This window comes from Octopus sinensis, linkage group LG13 (assembly GCF_006345805.1).
Source record: "Octopus sinensis linkage group LG13, ASM634580v1, whole genome shotgun sequence".
In the NCBI taxonomy this organism is placed as follows: domain Eukaryota; kingdom Metazoa; phylum Mollusca; class Cephalopoda; order Octopoda; family Octopodidae; genus Octopus; species Octopus sinensis.
In genome coordinates, this window is record NC_043009.1 from 64,033,898 (window position 1) to 64,061,602 (window position 27,705).

Sequence of the window (27,705 nt, forward strand, 5' to 3'; positions counted from 1 at the left end):
CATAATATACAAACATTTCTCATCGCACCAGTACAGTCTTTACAGATGCTTACATTTTCTATGTTTTCTGTGAATTTTTCATGGGTCCAGCTAGTTAATATTATTTTATTACTATCATAAATATTAATAATAATAATGATGGTTTCAAATTTTGGCACAAGGCCAGCAGTTTTTGAGGGTAGGGGTACCAATTTTTCAGAGTAGACAGACTAGTTTATCATTCTGGAAATATTACCCATGGGCAATTATAGAGTGAATTTTAGGGCTTATAAAGCTAATCTTTACGTATCCTTCATTAACACCAGATCCCATATTCTACGTATCCTTCATTAATACCAGGTCCCATATTCTACTCAAACCTGCACTAGGTCTACTTAGGAGGTTATTGTGCCCTATGGTATGTGCTGCCTCTTTTAGTTTTCGTATTTTCCAGAGGTGTTTTCTGTCTATTATTTTAACTTCATCCCACAGGGGGAGGTGGTCTCTGTTTTCCCATACTGACAAGGTAAACATTACTTCTCATTTCTCTGGGATTGCTAAAATAATCTGGCAATCAAATACTGACGTCAGCAATTTCAGTTCAGATCCTCCAATCAAAATTGCTGACCTTATGTCTGAATTAGAAACAATTATTTATTAGCCCCATATCAGTCCTGCTCAACAGATATATATAACCCAAGATATTTCTACATGACCGTTTATTCTTCACTGGTATTGCATATTTTGTAATAAAGTCCTCAATTTCGAGATTGAGCAATACAGTCCAAGGGAGACTAGGCTGCTATTTCTAGCTGGTTATCTGTAGAGGCTACATAGTTTAGTCCTGTAGGTTATCTGTAGAGGCTACATAGTTTAGTCCTGAGAAACAATGACTGATCATACGAACATTTTTTTCATTTCTTGGCCACGCTGCGTTTAATCTTTATTTATTCGTTACATAACAAACTACTTTAAAAAAGGGCCGTTATCGAATTTTATACGAAACAGTGGTTAACAATGCAGCTGAAAGTGTGTCCATATATATTCTTTTATATTTTTGATTAGAAACGGATTCCTCGGCGATTTCCTTCTCCGACCGATTCTTCCCAAGAACTTTCCCATCGACTCTTATCAGCGAAATATAAAAGAGAAACAAGTAAGTATTTCTTGTATTTAAATCTATATAAAATATTTTCGGCCTTATGGGTGTATAAAAATGTCAAAGAATTAGGAAGTTTTCTTTTTCTTCCTTTTAATTCCTTTAGTATCTCATAGAACAGAAATTAAGATTCTGAAAAATTTATCAAAAATTTAGAATTTCTTGTATTTTTGCTCCCTTTTCCCCAATTCTGTGTCCTTTTCCTTCACCATGAAGTACTGATTGCTATTTCGAAACACTGCTATTTTCAATATTTCATTTAATTTTTGTAATATTTTCCCTCCACTTCTATCTACATTTCGTTTCCGCTCATAAGCTACTCTGTCTACACCGAATAGAATTCCTATCGACTTCTTTCCTGTATTTCGTGCATAGCTATTTCCCTGATAGGATCAGGGTCTTGTCTTTTTTCCTACTTGCTAACAATGCTTTTAATCTTTGCTAAATTCACTTTGTGGTCTCGATTCTGGGCTTTGTTTCAATGTCAGGAATTTCTTTTCTAATTCTATAGGAACTAGGTGACGGCGATGCCACTATCTATGCCAGTTATCGGGTATGAAGCGCTCGTATATCGGTAACTAGCACCCCCCCACTTTCCTAGGTATCTTAAGCACTTTTTGTAGCGATTGAAACATCTATTATTTTTAAGATTTCCTTGTGGCCTTCTTTGTTCCCAAAGAATTATCAAAGATGAATACGCCTGTATGGCCGTTTTCTATTCTATAAGCTTTTAGTATACTAATGTGGTTTCTATTTCAGGGAAATGTAGAATTACGGTGATCTTCCAGGTTCGCCCTAATGGAGTAGCGTGAACATCCCATCTTTCCTTTTCTCCATATTTTAGAGTTTAAAATATTATCACAGCCCCTGTTTCCGATGAAACCTGTGCCCATATTGTCTTTATTTATTTATTTTTGTTTACATCATATTTAAAAGCATAGGAATGTGATTGCTAATTCTAGCATATCGAACGATCATGATGGGGGTATGTTTGATTTTCAAGCGGTTGGTTCTTGGATTCTTTGCTAGGAATCGAAATCATACCCTAAATGTTTCTGCTATCTTTTTCTTTTTTTCTTTTGGTCTGTCAAAATGCACTTCGAAATTTACAAGTCTTCTTTCTATCTTCTTGACTATATTGAAGGTCAACATTAGTTCCAGTTGGATAACTGACGAAAAAATCTTTTGCTCTCTTGGCCTACTTTAGCTAAGAAATTATCTTAAAAAGGGACCAAAACAATCTTTCTTTTGTTACCTGGCTCTTGATCGGAAGTAACTTGGCTACTATCTTGGCGCTGGTATTCCCCACCTCTTTCTACTAATAGCTGACATAGAGGTAGCATATTCCTCTCTCCCTGTCTTCTCGACAATCTAGATAAAGTGAATTCTTTAACTCTTCCTCTTCTTCCTTTGGCCACATATGCAACAAAATGACTGCTGCACTCTATCAGAATTACAACAGAACTTCTACTAATCTCTGTTCAACAACTCGAAGCCAGCAGTTGTTTTATTTTGTGACGGTAAATAAAGGCAATTTCGATTCTTATTTATGTCTTGTCAATTATACCCAAAACCACCACATTTATAACAGCATCCATTACGTTCCTGATAACTCCACGAAGAAACCAACTGCACATCGTTGTGACGACTGGAGATCACGGATCAAACGCATGCTGCTTTCTAACCAACGTACAAAACCGTTACAAGTTAGTTGAAAAGAGATTAAACTCGCAATAAAATAATGAAAGAAATCGTCATCGTGGTTTTAACGTCCACTCTTCCATTCGTGTATCGGCCTCAGTTCAAGGGTAGATTTTTCTATGGCCGAATGCCCTATCCTTTTGCTAATCCTTCCCCGTTTTCAAGCTAGGTAATATTTCTCTACGGACAGACATGTTTTTGCATAATATTGGAAATGAATGGTATTCATTTACACCAATGACGCAAGGTCCAAGGGCGACACACACACGATGAGGTTCCTTCAGATTCCATCTGTCAAATTCATTCGAGTAGAAAAGACTTGGTCAAGATCTCATTCAGTGGATGGAACCCAAAGGCATGTGGTTGCTTCCTAACCACACAACCATGCCTGCACCTACATGTATTCTATAATTGGTGTTTACAAATATTTCTTTCGGAGAGTTTTCCTAAGCAAAATGAGATAGTGATGAAAATGGAAAGTGCTCATTTTATTTCAAGTGAATTGTTGATGTCATAGAGATAACTGTAGATTCTCTCCTAGTTAATTACTAGTAAATCATAGCTACTGGTGGTCATAAGTCAAGGATAATCTGTAAGTGTTCCACTGTGATTTTATAATATATGTTCATTTTTGCTCTGTAATATAACAGAAAATGTACACAGTATCCCTGCATACCATAATGAGCAATTAATAGGGTTTGTATCACGAAAAGCCTACAGCCATTAAACTTTCGCAGTATGGAAAAGCTAAAGTATAAATGATGATGGCACATATTTTCTCATGTTTTTTTGTTTTTGTTTTTTATGTCCCTTTTTCCATGCTTACATGAGTTAGATGAAATTCATTGAGGCAAATTTTCTTCATCTAAATGCCCTTCATGTTATCAACCCTCATCTTGTTTTCAAGTAAGGTAATATTTCCTCATGGTAAGGCTGCAAGCTGGTAGAATCCTTAGCATGTCAGGTAGAATGCTAAGTGGCATTTTGTCCATCTTTACGTTCTGAGATTAAATTCCTCTTAGGTTCACTTTACCTTTCATTCTTTTGGGGTTGATAAAATAAGTAGCCATAGAGCACCGTTTTTTGTAACTGGGATAAAAAATTTTGTTGCAAGCATCAATATTTATCATCTTTCAAAGGCAAAAGAAGATAGACAGAAAAGTTCACTTCTTGAAAGGCTTCCTTGTCATTTGCTCTTTATTCTTTGAGTTTCAAAAATATTTCTATCCAAAGCTTGAATTGTTCACAGGATTATGGGCACACTGTTTTTTGAATCTGATCTTATATTCAGAACACAAGATATATAGATATATATATATTCTTTTACTTGTTTGTCATTTGACTATGGCCATGCTGGAACACCACCTTTAGTTGAGCAAATTGACTCCAGGACTTATTCTTTCTAAGCCTAGTACTTACTCTCTCAGTCTATTTTGCCGAACCACCAAGTTATGGGGGATGTAAACACACCAACATCGGTTGTTAAGTGATGTTGGAGGGACAAACACAGACACATATACATTCATTCATACACACACACACACACACACATATACACACACGACAGGCTTCTTTCAGTTTCTGTTTACCAAATCCACTCACAAGCTTTTGGTCGGCCCGAGGCTATAGTAGAAGACCCTTGCCCAAGGTGCCATGCAGTTGGACTGAACCCAGAACCATGTGGTTGATAAGTAAGCTACTTACCACACAGCCACTTCTGTGCACACACATATATATATATAGTCCTCTCCCTCTGTATATATATATTGGAGCCTGGTGCAGCCATCTGGTTCGCCAGTCCTCAGTCAAATTGTCCAACCCATGCTAGCATGGAAAGCGGATGCTAAATGATGATGATGACACACACACACACACATGAAAAAATTTAATGATACACAAGAGTTCAGTTGTTCAGGTAAAGGTTTACTTCTAAAATTTATAATAAATTTCTGCTTTAGAATCTACTGTTTAAATACATCTTACTCTTTTTCTTATTGTTTCAGGATACAAGCTGACACTGGCAGAAAAAAAACAAGAAAATTATATTCATATTAGAAGCATCCTCAATGTTTATGGGGTTTTAAAAACTGAAGATGTTATACAGAACAAATCTGACCATATTTTTATAAATCTGGCAAAAGGTTTCCTCCGGTTGAGAATATTGGCAACCTTTGTGTAAGTCACTGTTTAGAATGTGTACGAGATAATTTTGCATTCTAAATGGACTTAGATATTTGTTTTATGAAGGACTTTGCAGCATAGATTGCAGTTGATGGAAACATAACAGGAGGAATGTTTGTTAGAAGTGAATTATAGAAAGGAAGTCAACAGACTTATTCACATATTGTGGTGAGAGAAGAAACCTTGTTAAATGAATTGAAAGATTGTTTTTTTTTTATTCTTATTCTTCAGAGATGGCAAAAAAATTAGGGAAATCTTCATATGTGTGTTGTATCTGTGAAAAGTCATTCTCTTCGAAAGGTCATCTTACTACTCATATACGTACTCATACAGGAGAGAAACCATATCACTGTGATATCTGTGGTAAGACATTCTCTCGAAAGGATGAACTGACTACTCACATACGCATTCATACAGGAGAGAAGCCATATCATTGTGATATCTGTGGTCATTCATTCACTCGCAGAGATATTTTAACTACACACATACGCATTCACACGGGAGAGAAACCATATCAATGTAACATGTGCAGCAAATCATTCTCTAAAAGTACCAATTTGACCGATCACAAACGCATCCATACTGGAGAAAAACCTTATCAGTGTAATTTTTGTGGGAGATCATTTAATCAAAGTAATCAGCTAATTAAACACAAACGTATTCATACAGGAGAAAAGCCATATCACTGTGATGTGTGTGGTGAGTCATATCCTCGAAATGACGAGTTAACTGCTCACAAATATATTCATACAGGTGAGAAACCATATCAGTGCGATACCTGTGGAAAATCATTCCGTCGAAATGGTGATTTAACTATTCACAAACGCTCTCATACTGGTGAAAAACGCTTTTATTGTGATGTTTGTGGCACAGGATTCAGCCAGAGTAATGATTTAAGGGGACATATTCGCACGCATACTGGGGAAAAACCGTATCGGTGTGATATCTGTGACAAATCATTCACTCGAGGGGATGAGTTAACCGTCCACAAAAACCTTCATGCAGGAGAAAAACCACATCAGTGCGATATCTGCGGGAAATCATTCAGTCGAAAATACGATGTAACTACGCACAAATCCATTCATAGTGGAGTGAGGCCGCATCAGTGTGACATCTGTGGTAAATCATTTCTTCGCAAAAATCAACTGACCACTCACAAACGTAGTCATACTGGAGAGAAACCATATCATTGTTATAATTGTGGTCAGTCGTTCAGTTACAGTTATCGGTTAACTCAGCACAAATGTATTAGTACGGGAGAAAATGTGTATCATAATATTTTTGATAAACCATTGTCTTAACAAGATTTAATTATTCGCGTTTGTATCTTTACATGAGAGAAAATGCATCACTTTATTTGTAGTATTTCATTATACTATAATTGGACCCTTGCGTGTCTTATACATAACTGAATTCTATGTGTATTTCTCGTGTATTTTAATGCATATCCTTTTATGTTATGTATATTATTGTTTTATTAATTTTTTGTATGTATTCTATACATTCTGATTAATTCTGTTGTTAGTAATAATATCTATAAGTTTATCTGTGGCATGATTCTGTCATGGTGAAAATTAATATTAATTTGTGATTGTATTATTAAACTTTACCTAAATACAAAATGTGTGGAACAATCTTTGAATTATCAATGTTTTTATGTCCATTTTATGGAATGTGTTGAACCACATTTTGTCATTTCAAGTGTAAATCTCAAATTCCAGAGTTCTAACTGCACCAATCTTTGTGAATATTTATAATGATTTCAAATGTAAATAAAACTGGTTTACTCTTAAAATTATTCTTCTCTTATTTTTTATTTGGAACATCTGCCAAATTCTTGTTTTGATCTCAGCTATAAATTATGCATAGAATTCACTGACTTGATCAATGCATGATGAAAGTTGCACAATTTCGGAACTGATTTTCATTAACTGTTTACTTCAAACCTATAAATTTGATACTATTTGATGTTATGAGGAAATGAATGAGATATAAATAACAAGATGATATTGTAGGTGAATTGGTGATGATGGTGGCTTTGTAGTGGAGCTGTGATATACGAAGTTGGTTTATGAGAGGCTGTATAAGGACAAGATATTTCCCATTTTCAGATAATATTAAAATATAATTTCATCATTTTACATACATTTTAAATACATATTGTAGCATAGAAACTTGCATATGTGACTTATTTGTATCAAGAACAAACCACATAATACAGAAACTGTTTGAGTCATTGCTATGCCGGGCGAAATGCGTAGCCGTATTTCGTCTGCCGTTATGTTCTGGCTTCAAATTCCACCGAGGTCGACTTTGCCTTTCATCCTTTCGGGGTCGATAAATTAAGTACCAGTTACACACTGGGGTTGATATAATCAACTTAATCCATTTGTCTGTCCTTGTTTGTCCCCTCTGTGTTTTGCCCCTTGTGGGTAGTAAAGAAATATATATTCAGAAGCAGAATAAATGAATTGCTGGAAATCTTATTTTGTTAGCATTGTGTAGAAAGTATTTTTCAAAACATTGATGGACAACAGTTTCTCATCAGCTCAAAAATAATGAAAACATTTTTCAGGAAGAATGTGCACATGCTAATATTCACAGCTGTAAACAAAGGTCTTTGATTTCATTATTTAACCATGTTTGGACAAATGTCTTTGAACTGAGTTTAGTTTGGATAAATCTTCAAACAGGATTAGTGCTTTTCTTCAGTCTTCCTTATTTCTAGCAGTGGAATTGGTGGAGACAATAAAGCTGAGAATAATGGATAGAATTTGAATTTTGAGTTGAGTAAAAGAATATTTGTGAAGTGGTGGGGAGTAGCATATATCAACCCCGATATATTACTGTTAATTATTAACCCCAGTCGAACCTGTCAGGAATTATAAAGCAAGTTAACATCAAGACTGAACCCGGAACCACATGGTTCCAAGTTCAGTTCCACTGTGTGGCATCTTGAGCAAGTGTCTTCTGCTTTAGTCTCAGGTTGACCAAAGCCTTGTCAGTGGATCTGGTAGATGGAAACTGAAAGAAGCTTATCATGTATATACACACACGTGTGTGTGTGTGTGTCCTGCCCCCACTGCTTGACAACCAGTATTAATGTTTATGTCCCTGTAACTTAGTGGTTTCACAAAAGAGAACAATAGACTACTAGACTTAAAAGAAAATAGGTACTGAGGTCAATTCATGCAACCAAAAATCCCTCGGGTTGGTGCCCCAGCATGGCCAAAGTCTAATGACTGAAGCAAAAGAAATATATATAGGCACAGGAGTGGCTGTGTGGTAAGTAGCTTGCTTCCAAACCACATGGTTCTGGGTTCAGTCCCACTGCATGGCACCTTGGGCAAGTGTCTTCTACTATATAGTCTTGGGTTGACCAAAGCCTTATGAGTGGATTTGGTAGATGGAAACTGAAAGAAGCCAGTGAAAGATGTATGTAAATGTGTGTATGTTTGTGTGTCTGCGTTTGTCCCAATTTTCGTGTCTGTAGGTTGTGCCATTTGCCTGCGGTAACGCATTAAGTACAGACGTGAAGAGAGTGTTGTGCGAGTTTTCTTTTCTTTTTTTTTTTGAGTAAAGATACTGCATCAAATTCTGCCAAAACTTGGTGATAGGCAAACTGAGACTATTGAGAAGATTCAGAGGACCTTTTGAGATGATTCTAAGGGAAAAACACAAAGGAGTGGCACAACTGGTTCAAAGGTGGCTGCAACTCAGTGGACAGTAAGCCATTTTGTGACAGACCATTCGATTAGCAGAAGAGTGGATATAACGTAAATCTCTCTCAGCAAACATCATTTGTCAATGGCAGAATCATCATTGCATCAGTAAAAAATGTTTTGCCTTATTTTTCTTTGCTCTTTGTGAGTCCAAATTTTGCAAAGGTCAGTTTTACCGTTCATCACTCTGAGGTCTGAGATCTTCTTCTCTCAAAATTGCTGACTTTGTGCCTAAATTAGAAACAATTATTCATTATCCTCAGACTTGCTGAGCAGACATCTGATCAAAGATATTCCAGCCATAACAATTCAGTTCTTTTCTGTAGCATAGTATATCTTTTCTCCTCCAGGCACAAGGCCTGAAATTTTTTTGGGGCGCAGGGCCAGTCGATTAGATCGACTCCAGCACGCAACTGGTACTTAGTTTATCGACCCCGAAAGGATGAAAGGCAAAGTCAACCTCAGCGGAATTTGAACTCAGAATGTAACGGCAGACGAAGTACCTATTTCTTTACTACCCACAAAGGGCTAAACACAGAGGGGATAAACAAGGACAGAGACACGGATTAAGTCGATTATATCAACCCTAGTGTATAACTGGTATTTATTTAATCGACCCCGAAAGGATGAAAGGCAAAGTCGACCTCGGCGGTATTTGAACTCAGAACGTAACAGCAGACGAAATACGGCTACGCTTTTCGCCCGGCGTGCTAACGTTTCTGCCAGCTCGCTGCCCTTCTGTAGCATAGTATATGAAGAATACATTATTGAATAGATAAGTAAAGGTGCGTGGCTTAGGGGTTAGGTTATTCGACTCATGATCGTGAGGTAATATGAGTAATAACTGCATTTCAAAGGGTTTAGGCTTGTCACATTGAGCCACGCTGTATCTCCCTGAGAACTACATCGAAGGTACGCGTGTTTTATGAAGTGTTCAGCCACTCGTACGTTCATTTCACGCTAGGATCAAATGGAACACTCGTCGTCGTAACGAAGAACCAGTTTATTGAATACAGTCCTCCAATTCAAGGCTGAAATATATAATCCGAGGGAAAATCAGGCTGCTGTTTCTAGTAGGTCATCTATAGCTGTTCCCTTGCTGCTATGTAGTTTTTAAACCCTGGGAAACTTAACATTTTGTTCACCTGTTGGTCACATTGCATTTCAGTTTTCTTTTATTTATTCGTTACATAATAGCTACTTAAAAAAGGGCCGTTATCAAATTTTATACGAAACAGTGGCTGACAATCAATCTCAAAGTGTGTCCATATATTCTTTTATATTTTTAATTAGAAACGAATTTCTTGATTATTTTCTGGCGAAGAAATTCCAACTTAATCGATTCTATTTGCGAAATATAAAATAAAAAGAAGTAAGTATTTAATGTCTTTAAATCTATATAAAATATTTTTGCACTGATGGGTTTATGAAAAGGTCAACGAAACGGGAACCTGTTTTTTTTTAATTATCTCATAGAACAGAAATTACGATTCTGAAAAGTTTTATCTTAAAATTTTAATTTCTTATTTTTGCTCCCTTTTCCCCAATTCTCTGTCCCTTTCCTTCACCATGAAGTACTGATTGCTATTTCGAAACATTGCCATTTTCAATATTTCATTTCATTTTTTTTTATACGGGTAAATTGTTGAGCAGGGCACTCCAATATTATGTTGTGGGGCACCTGAGCACTGTATACAATAATTTTATCATTATATTTTCCCTCCACCTCTACTTTTCGTGTCCGCTCATAAGCTACACTGTCTACACCGAATAGAATTCCTACCGACTGTTTTCCTGTATTTCGAGCATGGCTATATCCCTGTTAAGATCAGGGTCTTGTCTTCTTTCCTACTTGCTAATAATGCTTTTAATCTTTGCTAAATTCACTTTGTGGTTTCGATTCTGGGCTTTGTTTCAATGACTGGAAATTCTTTTCTAATTCTACAGATTCTAATTCTATAGGAACTAGGTGATAGCGATGCTGCTATGCCAGTTATCGGTTATGATGGACTAAGTACCAGTTACGCACTGGGGAACAATATAATCGACTTAATCCGTTTGTCTGTCCTTGTTTGTCCCCTCTGTGTTTAGCTCCTTGTGGGTAGTAAAGAAATAGGTTATGAAGGACTCGTATACCCAGAGACTAATCCATTCCCCACCCACCCAGACAGGTTTAGCTTCTCAGTACATATTAGTTTTTTTTTTATAGCGATTGAAACATCTATCACTTCAAAGATTTCTTTGTAGCTATGCCTTTGGTCCTTTAGAGCAGTGGTTTTCAACCAGGGTTCCGCCAGTACAGTCCAGGGGTTCCGCAAGAAGTTACAAAACTGCTAAAATCGACAGTAATTTTTAATTCTCCTGTGCAGATATGTGTGCATAAGACTATTAAATTATTGCACAGGGGTTCCTCGAGCTAGTGGAATGTTTCCTTGGGGTTCCGCTCCAGCAAAAAGTTTGAAAAGCACTGCTTTAGAGTTTAAACAAACTTCTAGCCTAGCCTAAATCGTCAGTAGGCTTATAGGAACAACATCTTTTAATTTGATTTTTCCGTCTTGAACATCAGCTGTTTGTCCATTTCGTGGATAGCCCCTTATTCCTTCTTTGTCATAATCATTGCGCATGGCAAGCGAAAGGTTTATTGGACCCAAAGTTTTAGCATAAATACAGATGCGTGCTCCTCTCTCTTAATTTGTTTCCTCATAACTTCCTGAATATTTTACAACGAAAACAATTGCAGCGTGGAAGGTGTTTGTAAGCCATTTAAGAAACACACAAAAACCGTTCGATTCACTTCAACATTTAAATTTAATTTGTCAAAATATTTTCGTCTCTTTGAGATCGCGACCTGTTCACTGACAAAACTTCGTGCAGCATAATTGAATCTAACGGTTTTGTGTGTTTCTTAAATGGCTTATAAACACCTTCCACGCTGCAATTGTTTTCGTTCCAGCACACGATCTTAGATCAGGTCACTTGCTATGAAGTACATCTCCGTAATTTACAACGAAGTTTATGACAAATAGTTTCAGATAGTATAGATTACAGTTATCTTTTCTTGTTTCAGTCATTGGACTGCGGCCATGTTGGGGCACTACCTCGAAGGGTCTAGTTCAGTGGTGGTTCCCAACCTTTTCACTACCAAGGACCCCTTTTATTTAAATGAGTTTTCCCACTGACTCCAGGATATTGAAAGGTCTGTCAGCTTAGCATGTTCACGGAGCCCTAGTACGGTTACCTTTGCGGACCACAGGTTGGGACCATCTGGTCTAGTCTAACAAATCGACCCCAGTACTTATTTTTTATTAAAACCTCGTACTTTTTGTCGCACCACAACCCTTACCTTTTTCCAAGCTTTTATGTGCCACCGGCATGAGGGCCAGTCAGGTGGTACTGGCAACAGCCACGCTCAAATGGTGTTTTTTACGTGCCACCTGCACAGGAACCAGTCCAGCGGCACTAGCAACAACCTCACTCGAATGTTTTCTAACGTGCCAGTAAGGCAACGCTGGTAATGATCACGCTTGAATGGTGCTTTTTACTTGCCTTCATCACAGAAGCCAGTTAGCTGCTCTGCAAAGATCACACTCGGATGGTGCTCTTAGCGCTCATCTAGCACGGATGCCAGTCATCGAATTTGATTTCGATTTCACTTGCCTCAACAGGTCTTCACAAGCAGAGTTACATGTCTAATGAAGGAAAGGTACACATAAGTGGACTGGTTACACCCCTGGCATAGGCCACGAGGTTATGGTCTCACTTGGCTTGCTGGGTCTTCTCAAGCTGTCAAAGTTTACCATATACCTTACCACAAATTTCATACTTGACAACCCAATAGTATTTACATTTGGCATAAGCCCATAACCCTTCCACATAAATTTTCGTTTCGTCAAGACTATTGAAAAGGTTGCAAGACGCAACGAAAATTTTAGGAAAATAAAAATGAGAAATAAGTGGAAATTTTACCAGTGAGTGTGTAACATTATAAGGCACAAAAAGAAAATGACTCTCCCCAGACACAACAGTATATATATATATATATATATATATATACACACACACACATTCACACACACACCACTGAACTTGTAATGAAAATTACACAGTTATGTTTCGAAAACATTTCACCCAATCAAATTTAAATGCTTATTCGTTGATTTAAATTATATCACATAACATTAATGTACCTGTACAATCATGATTTAAATTCAGTATTCATTGCAGCTGTCTGACGGATGGGAATGTGAAACTCTTGAGTATCAGTTCTGTGACAATTTTGCAGCTTTAATAAAAAGTATATATATATAAAATTGTAGTGATGTGTGACTGGTTAGCTGAAAATTTACTTCTACAATTTATAGAAATGAAATAAAATTTCTGCTATAAAATCTCTATTGTTTAAATATTCTCTATATCTTACACTGTTTCTCTTATTATTTTCAGGATACTAGCTGACATAAAAATTATATTTACATCAGAAGCATCCTCAATATTTATCATCTTTTCAAGGCAAAGGAATATGTTATACAGAAGAAATATAACCATGCTTATATAAGTCTGGTGAATTATGGCGAAATATTGCTTCTGACTAAAATTATTAACATTTGTGTAATTCACTGTCTGGAATTAGTACAAAATAATTTTGCATTCTAAATAGACTCAGATAAATTTATAAAGGTCTTTGCAGTTTGATAGACATATAGCAGAAGGAATATTTGTTAGAAATAAATTATATAAAAGGAAAACAAGCAACATATATACTGTGGTGTGAGAAGAAAAGTTTTTTGGTTAAATGAGTTGAAAGATTGAGTTTTTATCCCGAAGAAATGGCAAAAAACTTAGCAAAGTCTTCATATGAATGTGATATCTGTAAAAAGTCATTCACTACAAAAGGCCATCTTACTACTCATGTACGTATTCATACAGGAGAGAAACCATATCACTGTGATATCTGTGGGAAGTCATTCAATCAGAATGGTGAATTAACTATTCATAAACGTCTTCATACGGGAGAGAAACCATATCAGTGTGATATCTGTGGTCAATCATTCACTCGTAAAGATATTTTAACTACACACAGACGTATTCACACAGGAGAGAAACCATATCAGTGTGATATGTGCTGTAAATCCTTCTCTAAAAGTACTAACTTAACCGATCACAAACGCATTCATACCGGAGAAAAGCCATACCAATGTGATTTCTGCGGTAAATCATTCAATCAAAATAACCAGTTAATTAAACACAAGCGTATTCATACGGGAGAAAAGCCTTATCACTGTGATATCTGTGACAAATCATTCTCTCGAAATGATGAATTAATTGCTCACAAACACATTCATACAGGTGAGAAGCCTTATCAGTGTGATACCTGTGGTAAGTCATACCCTCGAAATAATCAATTAACTACCCACAAGCGCACCCATACTGGAGAAAAACGGTTTCATTGCGATATTTGTGGTAAAGCATTCTCTCATAGTAACGTTTTAAAGGGACACAAACGCATTCATACTGGGGAGAAGCCCTATCACTGTGATATCTGTGACAAATCCTTCTCACGAAATGATGAATTAACCATTCACAAACATGTTCATACAGGAGAGAAACCGTATCAGTGTGACATGTGTATTAAGTCATACCGTCGCAAAAACCAATTAACTGCTCACAGACGTATTCATACAGGAGAAAATCCATATCGTTGTGACAACTGTGGTAAATCATTCTCTCACAGTGGTCGGTTAGCTAAGCACAAATGTAACAGTGTAAGAGAAAAACTATATCACCGGAATATTTGTGGTAAATCATTCTCTTAAACATGACAATTATTCCCATCTGTATTCTTACATGAAAGAAAACACATCACTTTGTTATTTGTACTCTCTCTTCATACTATAATTGGATCTAATTATATTTTATATTCAACTGAACTGTATATATATATATTTTTTATGTATTCTCGTATATTCTTGTTTTGTTATTTTTTTTATGCATTCTTGTTTTGTTATTTTTTTTATGCATTGACAGAGTGGCCAACCGGCTTCCGTGCCAGTGGCACTTAAAAGACACCATCCGAGCATGACCGTTACCAGCATCGCCTTACTGGCACCTGTGCTGGTAGCATGTGTAAAAGATTCGAGCGAGGTCGTTGCCAGTACCGCCTGACTGGCACTCATGCCGGTGGCACATAAAAACACCCACTACACTCGGAGTGGTTGGCGTTAGGAAGGGCTTCCAGCTGTAGAAACTCTGCCAGATCAAGATTGAAGCCTGGTGCAGCCATCTGGTTCGCCAGCCCTCAGTCAAATCGTCCAACCCATGGAAAGCAGACGTTAAACTGCATGGAAAGCAGATGTTAAACAATGATGATGATGATTCCATCAGATGACTAATTTTATTTGTAATATGAACAGTTTTATCTATGGTCCCTTCATGACTGTATTGTGACACTAAATATTAATTTGTCAATGTAGCGTTAAACTTTAAATAAATGCAAGGTGTTTAGAGTAATCTTTGAATTATCCTTAACGGTGTTTTTTTGCCCGTTGTATACAGGTATGTATTGGTTGACGTGAGACAAGTCAGAGGCTGTCCAAGGACAAGATATTTCCCATTTTCAGATACTGTTAAAATGTGCTTTTCACATTTTCTTAAAATACATATTGGGGTATCGAAACTTACGTGTGTGGTGTCTCTCAAGAACAATCAACACAGCAACACAAATGTTGCATATAAGAAATTCCAGTTTTCAGAAGCGGAATAACTGAATTTCCGGAAATTGTATTTGTTACTTTGGGAATTTTCAAAACTTTGATGTTTTGGTTGGGCAACATTTCTCATTCAATCACACTCAGTGCAAATGTTTTTCAGTAAGAATGTGCACATCCTAACATTTACAGTTGTATTTAACCATGTTTTGGGTGAAATGAATATTATTTGAACTGATAATAATAATAATAATAGTGACAACAGTAATAATAAGAATGACAGTAATGATGATGATAATAATAATAATAATCCTTCCTACTGAAGGCACAAGGTCTGAAATTTTGGAGGAGAGGACTAATTGATTACATCGACCCCAGTGTTTCACTGGTACTTCTTATATTGATCCCCAAAATGTTTCTGGTTTCTGAAACAATTATTTTTATGATGAATTACTTCTCAGTAAATGCAAAACAAGGAAGACATTTTTTAACGTTAAAAAGAAAGCCTTAAGTCCTTAACTGGGAACATTTTACAATAAATAGAAGTGAATGGAGTTATGTAACCAGGAAGCATTGACTGCAATTTAAGACAAATCAAATTACACATAAAATTATGACACGAATGATGAAAAAATTCCAAGATGCTATGGATCCAGAAGTGATTTCACTTGCCCTGCCTATAATCAATTTGGTTCTTTCAAAAGCTGATTTTGTTACACAAGATAAAATGCAATGTGTTTATATGCATGAAGTTTTGTTAACCCTCTCTGAGTATTCCTTTTGTTTATGCTCAAAGATGAGCACATTAGCTGCTGAGTCACTTTGGATAGATTGCTCAGTGGTTATGGTACACTGTTACTGTTTGTGGTTATATAGCTTCACTGAGGAAATGACGAAAGACTGGGAAACGTGGGATTTGCTGTTCTTGATAAGACATATCAAGCTAAGTAAAACCACTGTCTTCCATATATACAGGTTTGTCCTTTCAGGTGTTGTTGCCACTTAAAAAGCACCTGTGCAGGTATTGTGTTGATGCACCTGTGCAGGTGCCACTTAAAAAGCACATGTGCAGGTGTTGTGTTGATGCATCTGTGCTGGTGCCACTTAAAAACACCTGTGCAGGTGTTGTGTTGACGCAACTGTGCTGGTGACACATAAAAATCACCCAGCACACTCTACTAAGCAATTGGTGTTAGGAAGGGCATCCAGCCATACCATCTCCATGTCAAACTGTCCAACTCATACCAGCACGGAAAGCGGATGTTAAACAATGATGATGAAACTGATTTTTAAGAGACTCCCAAGAAGAATCACCTCTGTAATTGTTTGTATAAAACATACACACAGGTCGTTGCCAGTGCCGCCTGACTGGCTCCCTGTGCTGGTGGCATGTAAAAAGTACCTGTTACACTTTCGGAGTGGCTGGCATTAGGAAGGGCATTCACCTGTAGAAACATTGCCAAATCAGAATGGAGCCTGGTGTGGCCTTCTGGCTTGCCAGTCTCCATTCAAACTGTCCAACCCATGCCAGCATGAAAAACGGGCGTTAAACGATGTTGATGATGATGATGATGATACATATTGCTGTCTTATCAAAGGTAGGTGTGGAGACATGAACCTTAGTGATCAGAGTGTTGAACTGATAATCGTAAGGTTGTGGTTTCAATTCCTGGACCGGGTGATGCATTGTGCCCTTGAGCAAAACGCTTCATTTCATGTTGCTTCAGCTCACTCCACTGGCAAAAATGAGTTACCCTGTGATGGATTAGCGTCCCATCCTTGTGGGGAATATATACACCATGGGAACCAGGAAACTGACCTTTATGAGTCTATGCGACCCGGGAAGGAACTTTATCAAAGGTAGGACCAAGTTTAAAATAGGAAATAATATAATAGAACCATTAATGCTTCCTAATGAAGTTATTGTTTCATATATAGATAAGTTGAAAGAAACTTGTTCTGTATGTGTGTGTATTTGTATCTGTGTATGTTCTCTACCGCTGTTTGACAACTGGTGTTGGTTTGGTTACATCCCCATAACTTAGCAGTTCAGCAAAAGAGGTTGATAGAATAAGTACTAGGTTTAAAAGAAAAATAGTCCTGGGGTCAATTCATTCTTTCACCTAAAAATCAGCATGCCTGCAGTCTAATGACTGAAACAGGTAAAAGATATATACATATATTATATATATATGTGTGTGTGTGTGTGTGTGTGTGTATATATATATATATATATATCATCATCATCACCGTTTAATGTCTGTTTTCCATGTATTGGTGTTAGGAAGGGCATCCAGCCATATCAGCTGGATTGGACGGTTCAACCGGGGTCTGGGAAGCCAGGAGGCTGCACCAGGCTCCAGTCTGATCTGGTGGTGTTTCTACAGCTGGATGCCCTTCCTAACGCCAACCACTCCGTGTAGTAGGTGCTTTTTATGTGCACAGGGGCCAGCGGAGGCTGGCAACGTCCACGATTGGCTGGTGCTTTTTACGTTCAACTGGCACAGATGCCAGTCAAGGCGGCGCTGGCATCGGCTATGTTTGGACGGTATTTTTTTTGTGCCACCGGCACGGGTATCACAACTACAATTTCCATTTGATTTTTATTTTGATGTTGATGTACTTGACTCAATAGGTCTCCTCGAGCACAGCGGGTCACTCTACGATCCAAGGTAAGCATGGCAGGCCGTCCTGCGAGCCATGAACTTACGTTATTTGTCAGGTCTTCGCTGTCACAGCATATCTCCAGAGGTCTCAGTCTTTCGTCATTGCCTCTGTGAGGCTCAAAGTATGAAGGTCATGCTTGACCACCTCGTCCTATGTCTTCCTGGGTCTACCTCTACTCCGGATTCCTTCAACAGTTTGGGATTGGCACTTCTTCACACATCCCTCCTCATCCATCTGTAGTACATGACCATACCAATGAAAACGTCTCTCCTGTGCGCTGCATCCGATGCTTTTTATGTCCAACATTTCTCTCAAGGCGCTTACACTCTGTCGTGCATGGACGCTGACATTACACATCCAGCAGATCATGCTAGCTTCATTTCTTTCAAGCCTATGCATGTCCTCTGTAGTCACAGCCCATGTTTCACTGCCGTTTAGTTAAGACACCATTTTCAGAAAACAATTTTGCTCAGATATCACAGTAATACAGAATGTTGCCTGTATGAATAGGCCTTTAGAGTGCTGGTGTCACGTAAAAAGCACCCAGTCTGTTCTGTAAGGTGGTTAGTGTTAGAAAGAGCATCCACCCATGAAAACTCTGCCAAAATAGACAGTGAAGCCTGGTGCAGGTTTCTGCCTAGTCAGACCTTGTCAAAGCGTCCAACCCATGTTAAAACAGATGTTAAATGATGATGGTGATGTTTAGTAAATTCACTTTTTTGAGGCAATGATTTATAATCGATATCATAGTCGCAAGGATGGCTGTGTGATAAAAAGTTTACTTCTCACCGACATGGTTCTGGGTTCAGTCCTACTATGTGACATCTTAGGCAAGTATCTTCTTCTGTAACCTTGGACAGACCAAAGCTTTGTGAATGGATTTGATAGAAGGAAACTGAAAGAAACCTGTTGTGTCTGAGTGTGCATGTGTTTGAGTCTTCATGTGATAGTTGTAAACGAGCGTCACCATCATACAAGCAGGGTCATTCATATCCAATAGTCTGCAAGAGAACATGTCTCTAACCATGAGGAAATAACACCTAGCTTGGAAACAGATAAGGGTTGGTGAGAGGAAGGGCATTTGCCTCAAATAAACCCCGTGCAACCCATGCAAGCATGTAAAGAGGACTTTAAATGATGGTTAGGATTATAATGATGTGGATACCTCCATATGGATATGTTTGCGATTGGTCAAGACACCTCTTTCAGATTTTTTTCTCAGATATTACCCATAGGATTCAGTTTTGTATGTGTGTGTGTGTATGTGTGTATTTATACATGATAGAATATAGTTTTAAATTTCAGGCTGAACGGTATGATGTGAGGGAAATTAGGCTGCTATTTCTAGCAAGTTGTGCTACTTCATAGTGGAACCATTGCTGCAACGTAATTGTTTAGCCCCAGAAACGACACGATCAAACAGACTTATGATTTTCTTTTGATGTCGTGGCTAAGCTGCATTGGTTGCTTTCAGTCAATACACGACACCAGTTCTATAGCCAAGCTGTTACCGAAGTGACTACGAAACTGCGGTTAACAATAAATCTCTAAACATGTCCAAATATTCCTTTTCTTTGTGTTGTTGCTTCTTCTCTCCTGGGTCCACCGTTACCAATTCCAATTCAAAGGATCGAACTTCAGTGTTGTTAATCGAATTTATCGACGATAAACGAAAGCAAAAGAAGTGAGTATTCTCGAGGCAAAGTTTTGAAATATCTCATTGGGGGGAGAAAAAGCATTTATAAACTGGGGCGGTTTTTCTTTTAATAGTATCGTTGTATTTCATACAAAAGAAATTACGATTCTTTGGAATTCTATCCGAAAATTCCAGTTTTTCTTAATTCTGCTCCTCTTCTTCTTGTGTCCGTTTCCCTCCCCATGGCATCTATTCAGAAACTATTTAGTTTTCAGTATTTCATTTTCTTTTTTTTAAATATATTCCCTCCTACATCAATCCCTACATTTCTTGCCCGTCCATAGCAACACGAAGTTCAGCGAATAGAAATGTCTATTTACTCCTTTTACACATTTCGAGCCTGGTCATTTTCCCGACGGGGTGGGGTTCTGGTCTTGTATTCTTTTCTACTTACCAATACTTCATTCGATGCAGTTCTGGACAGAGGTAAAGAATACGTACACCATCCGTTTTCGACGTAACAAAAACCCTAACTATAACCCTAAACCCCAAACCTTAACCCTACCCACCGGGTGTACGTAACTCTTATTTTTTGAATTTTCGGAATACCTTTGCGAATTTGTGTTCTATGCACTAGACATCGTACGATTATGCAAAAAAAAAAAAAATTATAACCCCTCCCCCCACCAAACCATAAAACTTCTCTTTTTTCCAATTTAAAAAAGGAAAAAAATTCAGTTTTAAACCACGGACAATCCAAATCTGCCATTTGTCTTTAACTAGTTCCTTTGATTTAAGGGAGATTTAGCTGTTGTTTCTAGCACACCCCACAACCTCCTGGTACCTTTCTCGTTTATTTGTCACGTTGACGTATTAATGTTCTTCGATTTTTTTTCTTGCTGTAAACACATTTAATGGAATGATGATGTGGAAGTAACTCACGGTTTTGTTTAGCTCAAGAGTGGTCCATTGCTGGGATTTAAACAAAAAAAATTAATTTGAATTTCTACTTCTCCCCTCCCCCCAGCCTGCACCAAGAGACTGTGTGTGGTGTCAGAAAAAAAAAAACATTTACTCAGATGAAACTATGCTCTTACTCTTTTACTCGTTTCAGTCATTTGACTGCGGCCATGCTGGAGCACCGCCTTTAATCGAGCAACTCGACCCCGGGACTTATTCTTTTGTAAGCCCAGTACTTATTCTATCGGTCTCTTTTGACGAACCGCCAGGTAACGGGGACATAAACACACCAGCATCGGTTGTCAAACAATGCTAGGGGGACAAACACAAACACACACACACACATATATATATACATACATATATACGACGGGCTTCTTTCAGTTTCCGTCTACCAAATCCACTCACAAGGCTTTGGTCGGCCCGAGGCTATAGTACAATACACTTGCCTAAGGTGCCACGCAGTGGGACTGAACCCGGGACCATGTGGTTGGTGAACAAGCTACTTACCACACAGCCACTGCTGCTATTAAAATAAATTATTTTTTACATAATTTTATAAAATCATTGTCCCAGCGATAACCTTTTCTAACTTTCCAATACTGGCGTGATCAATATGGGTTAAGTCTAATTTGAGCATTTGTAAGGATCCGTGGGGTGGGGGTGGGGGTGAAAAAAGTTTTAACCAAAAATTTTTGTTTTTTCATAATCATACAAGATAGAGTTTGCAAAGCACAAATTTACAAAAATTTTCAGAAAATATCAAAAACTAGAGAAGTAATGATTGGTTTATGTGGTTTGTTTCTATCCAGAATCGATGATACGTTATTTGCATGCGCAAATTGTTTTAATTTTTTGAATTTGGATTTTAAATTATTTTGAAATTATAAACTATTATTTCAAATTGGATGGAAGCACTCCGTCGGTTACGACGATGAGGGTTCCGGTTGATCCGAATCAACGGAACAGCCTGCTCGTGAAATTAACGTGTAAGTGGCTGAGCACTCCACAGCCACGTGCACCCTTAACGTAGTTCTCGGGGATATTCAGCGTGACACAGAGAGTGACAAGGCCGGCCCCTTGAATACAGGTACAACAGAAACAGGAAGTAAGAGTGAGAGAAAGTTGTGGTGAAAGAGTACAGCAGGGATCACCACCATCCCCTGCCAGAGCCTCGTGGAGCTTTTAGGTGTTTTCGCTCAATAAACACTCACAACGCCCGGTCTGGGAATCGAAACCGTGATCCTATGACCGCGAGTCCGCTGCCCTAACCACTGGGCCATTGCGCCTCCACTTATTTGAAATTATAGGTAGTGGGGCTCCGAAATGGGTCTCAGGGAGTAGCATCCCTGCCTTCCTGAGCTAGTTTTCCACCACATTTCTTAAAAATCGTGGTAGGGGCCTTGGTCTCGGGACAGCTCATGTCTAGAAACTGAGTCTGGGGGTAAGCAAGTGCATGCTCCCTGTAGAAAATCCAGCTCCAAAAAATGCCTCATGATATCAAAGGAGAATGGGCACCAGCCAGACCGAAGGTTGGGGTGGGATGCACCTGCCTACCCCAATTGCTATGGCATTGAAGTAGAGCTGGCCACCCCTATTAATGGGGACAAAACCCAGATTTAAAATACCAGATTATGATGAAACAAACAAATGGCAGATTCGGGTTGTCTATAATTTAATACTGTGATTAAAAAATAAATTTCGAAAAATGTGGAAATTTTAGGATTTATAGGGTGAGAGTGGGAAAATAAAAAAATTAATTAAAAAAAAATAGATTTTTTTTTTTTTACATACTGGTACAAGGTCCAGCGTGTAGAAGACAAATCTGCAAACATTTTCTGAAAATTCCTAAAAAGCCTAAAAGCTATGAGGAGTTATATGGTGTTCTTTAATAGGGGTAGGGTTTTATTTTTTTTCCTTACTTACTAATATTTTACTCTTTACTACATCCTGGAGCACCACTTTGAAAGATTTAGTTGAACAAATTGACCCCAGAACTTATTTTATTAAGTCTGGTACATATTCTGTGGGTGTCCTTTGCCATACTACTAAGTTATGGGATGTGAACAAACCAACAATGACTGTCAAGCAGTAGTGGGTGGGGGGAAACAGAAACATCCCCCGTCTCCCCACACACACTGTCGGCTTCTTCTCAGTTGGCGTCTGCCAAATCCACTCAAGGTTTCGGTTGGTCTTGGGCTGTAGCCGAAAACACTTTCCCAAGGTGCCACACAGTGGAACTGAACCAAGAATCTTGTAGTTAGGAAGTAAACATCTTACCACACAGCCATGCCTACACCTTAGTGGAGGAATTCAGATGTTCAAATAAAAGAAATGAAATTTCTGCTCTAGAATCTTTACACTTAAAATAAATGTCCTCTCCATCTTATTCTCTTTTTCTTACTGTTTCAGGATACTTGCTGACGTTGACATTAAAATATTATATTCACACCAGAGGAGTCTGTAGCATTTATCATCTTTTCAAGGCAAAGGAATATGTTATACAGAAGAAATATAACCATGCTTATATAAATTTGGTGAATTGTGGTGAAAGGTTTCTTCTGGGTGAAAATATTAGCAACATTTGTGTAATTCACTGTCTGGAATAAGTACAAATTAATTTTAGATTCTAAATAGACTCTAGTTAAATTGAATTGATACAGGACTTGGCTGCATTTTCAGATGTTGGTAAAGATCATGGTTGATAGAAATACAGCAGAAGGAATTTTTGTTACAAATACATTATAAAAAAAAAAAGGAAAATGAGAAGCGTGTCCATATATTCTGGTAAGAGAAGTAAAACTTTGGGTAAATGAATTAAAAGATTGGTTTTTCTTTCATTCTGAAGAGATGGCAAAAGATTTTGGAAAGTCTTCATATGAATGTGATATCTGTGAAAAGTCATTCACGACAAAGAGTTACCTATCTGTTCACAAACGTCTTCATACAGGAGAAAAACCATATCTCTGTGAAACTTGTGGTAAAACATTCTCTCGGAATGATAAGTTAAATATTCACAAATGCATTAAGAGAAGAGAGAAGCAATATAATTTTTCTTTTACTAAAGAGATGACAAAAATGTTAGAGAACTCATCCTATGAATGCTGCATCTGTAAAAAGACATTCACTACAAAAGGCCATCTTACTACTCACGTACGTATTCATACGGGAGAGAAACCATATCACTGTGATATCTGTGGTAAAGCGTTCTCTCGAACTGATGAACTGACTACTCATAAACGTGTTCATACAGGAGAGAAACCATATGAATGTGATATCTGTGGCCAATCATTCACTCGTAAAGATATTTTAACTACACACAGACGTATTCACACAGGAGAGAAACCATATCAGTGTGATATGTGCAGTAAATCATTTGCTAAAAGTACCAACTTGACCGATCACAAACGCATTCATACTGGAGAAAAACCATATCACTGTGATTTCTGTGGGAGATCATTTAATCAAAATAACCAATTAATTAAACACAAACGCATTCACACAGGAGAAAAGCCCTATCACTGTGATATCTGTGGTGAGTCATTCTCTCGAAATGATAAGTTAAATGTTCACAAACGCTCTCATACAGGAGAGAAACCATATCAGTGTGATATCTGTGGTAAATCATTCCCTCAAAATAGCGGCTTGACTAGACACAAACGTATTCATACTGGAGAAAAGCCATTTCATTGTGATATTTGTGGTAAATCATTCCCTCGAAGTAACGCCTTAACTGCACACACACGTACTCATACTGGAGAAAAACCATATCATTGTGATATCTGTGGTAAAGCATTTTCTCAAAGTCCTGCTGTAACTGTACACAAACGCATTCATACTGGGGAAAACCCATATCAATGTGATATCTGTGGTAAAGCTTTTTCTCAAAGTCCTGCTGTAGTTGTACACAGACGTATTCATACTGGGGAGAATCCATATTATTGTGATATCTGTGACAAATCATTTCCTCAGAGAAATTCCTTGATTGATCACAAACGTATTCATACTGAAGAAAATCTATTCCATTGTTGATATCTGTGGTAAAGCATTCATTCGAAAAGGAACATAAACATTTGCTGGAGAAAACCCATATTGTGATCATCATCATCATCATCATCATCGTTTAACGTCCGCTTTCCATGCTAGCATGGGTTGGACGGTTCAACTGGGGTCTGGGAAGCCAGAAGGCTGCACCATGCCCAGTCTGATCAGGCAGTGTTTCTACAGCTGGATGCCCTTCCTAATGCCAACCACTCCGTGAGTGTAGTGGGTGCTTTGTGGGAAGTAATTCTCTCAAAATCATCAGTTAAGTCAGCACAAAGGTATTGGTACATTAAAAGAAAAACCCCAAAAAGCAAAAATTATGCCACTAATATTTGTGTTAATCCATTCTCAACAACATGTCTTAACCATGATGTGTATTCTTACCTGAGAGAAATCACTCATGAAACTTATGTTAACCATTTCCACTGCAAAGTGTTTTAATAATGGTTTCATATTTTATCACAGGGGCAGCAATTTTGGGGGAAGGGATGAGTCAATTACATCGACCCCCAATGTTCAACTATTACTTACCTTATCAAACCCTAAAAGATGAAAAGCAAAGTCAACTTCGGCAGAATTTGAACTCAGAATGTAGCAATAAGTGAATGGCATGCTAACAATTCTATCAGGTTGCTGCCTTAGTTGACCCCAAAATAATCAGGAATAAATGAGCCATATAATATAGTATTTTCTCATACTTTCATAAGACATAAATATTCCTTAAATATATAGAAATATACCTGGATGTACATACCCTATGTACACTTTTTCTGGTACATTATGTTGATTGTTTTCAAATTTTTATTGTTATTCCGCCAAGGGACCAGTTTTGTTGTTGGTGACTTGTGTAATTTTATTTACGGTGTGGTCCCTTCTTAACTTTATGCGGAAACTTTCATGCTCATTTGCAAGTGTCATTGTGATCTCAAACTCTACTTAGATAGAAAATGTGTGGACTGTGTAATCTTTGAGTTATCATCATCAACGTTTTTATGTCGATTGTCCAATCCATGCCAATATGGAAAACGGACATGAAATGATTATGCAGATGTAAGCGCTGGAATGTGTTGAAACCACATTTTCTCAAACATTTCGTCATTTCAATTGTAAATTTCAAATTCCAGAGTTCTGACTGCACCAATCATCATCATCATCATCATTTAACGTCCACTTTCCATGCTGGCATGGGTTGGACGGTTTGACTGAGGACTCAGGTGAATGCTGCTTCTTATGTGCCACCAGCATGGCTGCCAGTCAGGCTTGTGAATATTCATAACAATTTGAAATTTAAATAAAGTTGGTTTGCTCTTATATTCTTCTTCTCTTATTTTTTATTTGGAACATCTCACCAAGTCTTGTACTCACTTCACTTATAAATTATGCATAGAATTCACTGACTTGATCAATGTATGATGAAAGTTACCCTCATTTTCTAATCTGATTTTCACCAACTGTTTACTTTACAGCTATTTAATTTTTTGACACTATTTGACACAAGATAATATTTAGAGAATGCGCGGGCTAAGACTACATGCCTTCACTAGTCAATTAAGGTGAGACAGTGTCATGTGACAACTTACTGGGGCTGCCTGCTGGAGCCTAGCGGCAGGTATTTAAAGGGAAAAATTTGACAAGTCAGTCAGTCACTGGCTGACACTCGCTGACGATACATCAAAGAGGCCGGGGAACAGAAGAAAGAAGAAGACATGCACCCAACACCAGATCTGAAGACACCTCCAAAAGGAGGGGGCGCCGCGTCAAGACGGTAGAGGAGTAAGGGCCAAAACCGGACGTGGTTCCTCCTGATGATGTTGTGAGCTAACTGGATCCTACAAAGGAGCTGTTGCGGTAGCAGACCACGAAACACAGTTGAAATTCCCCTACACATAGTGTAGTGAAAAATACGATGTTTTAACTCCTTATTATTTATCACGTTTAAACTAAACTCAAAAGCACCAGAACCATTTAAGATTATCATGAATTAGGATTTATTCAATCATCAACAGTCTTTTTTTGTTATCTCTCACTGTTTTATTTGTTAGCGGACATTATTTCTCCAGGCCATGAAAGTAACAAGACTTCGTGGCAATTTAAACAAGTTTCGATTGTGTTTACCAACATCAACCAATTTGCATTTCATTGTCTGGTGATTTCATATTAGCATTGATTTGCCAGAATATTTCAACAACCGTATGGAAGCACTCCGTCGGTTACGGCGACGAGGGTTCCGGTTAATCCGAATCAACGGAACAGCCTGCTCGTGAAATTAACGTGTAAGTGGCTGAGCACTCCACAGACACGTGCACCCTTAACGTAGTTCTCGGGGATATTCAGCGTGACACAGAGAGTGACAAGGCCGGCCCTTTGAAATACAGGTACGATAGAAACAGGAAGTAAGAGTGAGAGAGAGAGTTGTGGTGAAAGAGTACAGCAGGGATCACCACCATCCCCTGCCGGAGTCTCGTGGAGCTTTTTAGGTGTTTTCGCTCAATAAACACTCACAACGCCCGGTCTGGGAATCGAAACCGCGAGTCCGTTGCCCTAACCACTGGGCCATTGCGCCTCCACTCAACAATCGTATACCGAAAGCGAGGAAGAATTTGATACGTTATTCTTTTATACAGAAGTAGAATGGCTTATCAAAGGCGACTCTTTGTGTCGATTTTGGAATTATTCGGTAATATACAAAAGTTTCTTCAAAGGGAGAACTTAGAATAAATGGAAATTGTTTCGGCACGTTCAAAGATTAATATTTTCTATGTGGTACGGTTTTATTTACCAGATTTTTAATTAATTTTAACAGAAAATTTTTCTTCCAAATCTTTCATCTGCGGCTCCAGGGTAAGATCGTGACTTTTATTATGAGTAAACGTATCTTTTATTTTTTTTCATTGAGGTAAACACAATTCTGTTGTTGCCATGTCCTACATAAAAATTAGCATTATTTCCCAC

At 37.9% G+C, this 27,705-nt stretch overlaps 3 protein-coding genes across 9 annotated transcripts; all 3 read left to right on the forward strand.

Moving 5' to 3' along the window:
* Window positions 1–635: 635 nt before the first annotated feature.
* LOC115218686 (zinc finger protein 98-like) lies at window positions 636–6,815 on the forward strand. Of its 3 annotated transcripts, XM_036508470.1 has the most exons (3): window positions 641–794; window positions 830–1,135; window positions 4,843–6,815. In XM_036508470.1, the coding sequence occupies exon 3, from the start codon at window positions 5,254–5,256 to the stop codon at window positions 6,319–6,321; it is 1,068 nt and encodes a 355-aa protein (XP_036364363.1). In that variant the 5' UTR covers window positions 641–794; window positions 830–1,135; window positions 4,843–5,253; the 3' UTR covers window positions 6,322–6,815. The 3 variants fall into 3 exon arrangements, with proteins under 3 accessions (XP_029644476.1, XP_036364363.1, XP_036364364.1); XM_029788616.2 differs by having other exon boundaries at window positions 636–1,135; XM_036508471.1 differs by lacking the exons at window positions 641–794; window positions 830–1,135 and adding an exon at window positions 1,549–2,658.
* A 3,177-nt stretch (window positions 6,816–9,992) lies between these two features.
* Window positions 9,993–14,738, forward strand: LOC115218323 (zinc finger protein 492-like). Of its 3 annotated transcripts, XM_036508475.1 has the most exons (4): window positions 10,092–10,114; window positions 10,690–10,741; window positions 10,859–10,926; window positions 13,186–14,738. In XM_036508475.1, the coding sequence occupies exon 4, from the start codon at window positions 13,569–13,571 to the stop codon at window positions 14,553–14,555; it is 987 nt and encodes a 328-aa protein (XP_036364368.1). In that variant the 5' UTR covers window positions 10,092–10,114; window positions 10,690–10,741; window positions 10,859–10,926; window positions 13,186–13,568; the 3' UTR covers window positions 14,556–14,738. The 3 variants fall into 3 exon arrangements, with proteins under 3 accessions (XP_036364369.1, XP_036364368.1, XP_036364366.1); XM_036508473.1 differs by lacking the exon at window positions 10,092–10,114 and having other exon boundaries at window positions 10,462–10,741; XM_036508476.1 differs by lacking the exons at window positions 10,690–10,741; window positions 10,859–10,926 and having other exon boundaries at window positions 9,993–10,114.
* Window positions 14,739–19,456: 4,718 nt separating this feature from the next.
* LOC115218514 (zinc finger protein 675-like) lies at window positions 19,457–26,064 on the forward strand. 3 transcript variants are annotated; one of them, XR_005001741.1, is made up of 3 exons: window positions 19,457–19,797; window positions 23,122–24,808; window positions 24,983–26,064. XR_005001741.1 is itself a non-coding variant. In XM_036508469.1 (3 exons), the coding sequence occupies exons 2-3, from the start codon at window positions 23,560–23,562 to the stop codon at window positions 24,739–24,741; spliced, it is 963 nt and encodes a 320-aa protein (XP_036364362.1). In that variant the 5' UTR covers window positions 19,458–19,797; window positions 23,122–23,559; the 3' UTR covers window positions 24,742–26,064. The 3 variants fall into 3 exon arrangements, 2 of the variants coding, with proteins under 2 accessions (XP_036364362.1, XP_029644236.1); XM_036508469.1 differs by having other exon boundaries at window positions 19,458–19,797; window positions 23,122–23,612; window positions 23,832–26,064; XM_029788376.2 differs by having other exon boundaries at window positions 19,458–19,797; window positions 23,122–26,064.
* The last annotated feature ends 1,641 nt before the right edge of the window (window positions 26,065–27,705 follow it).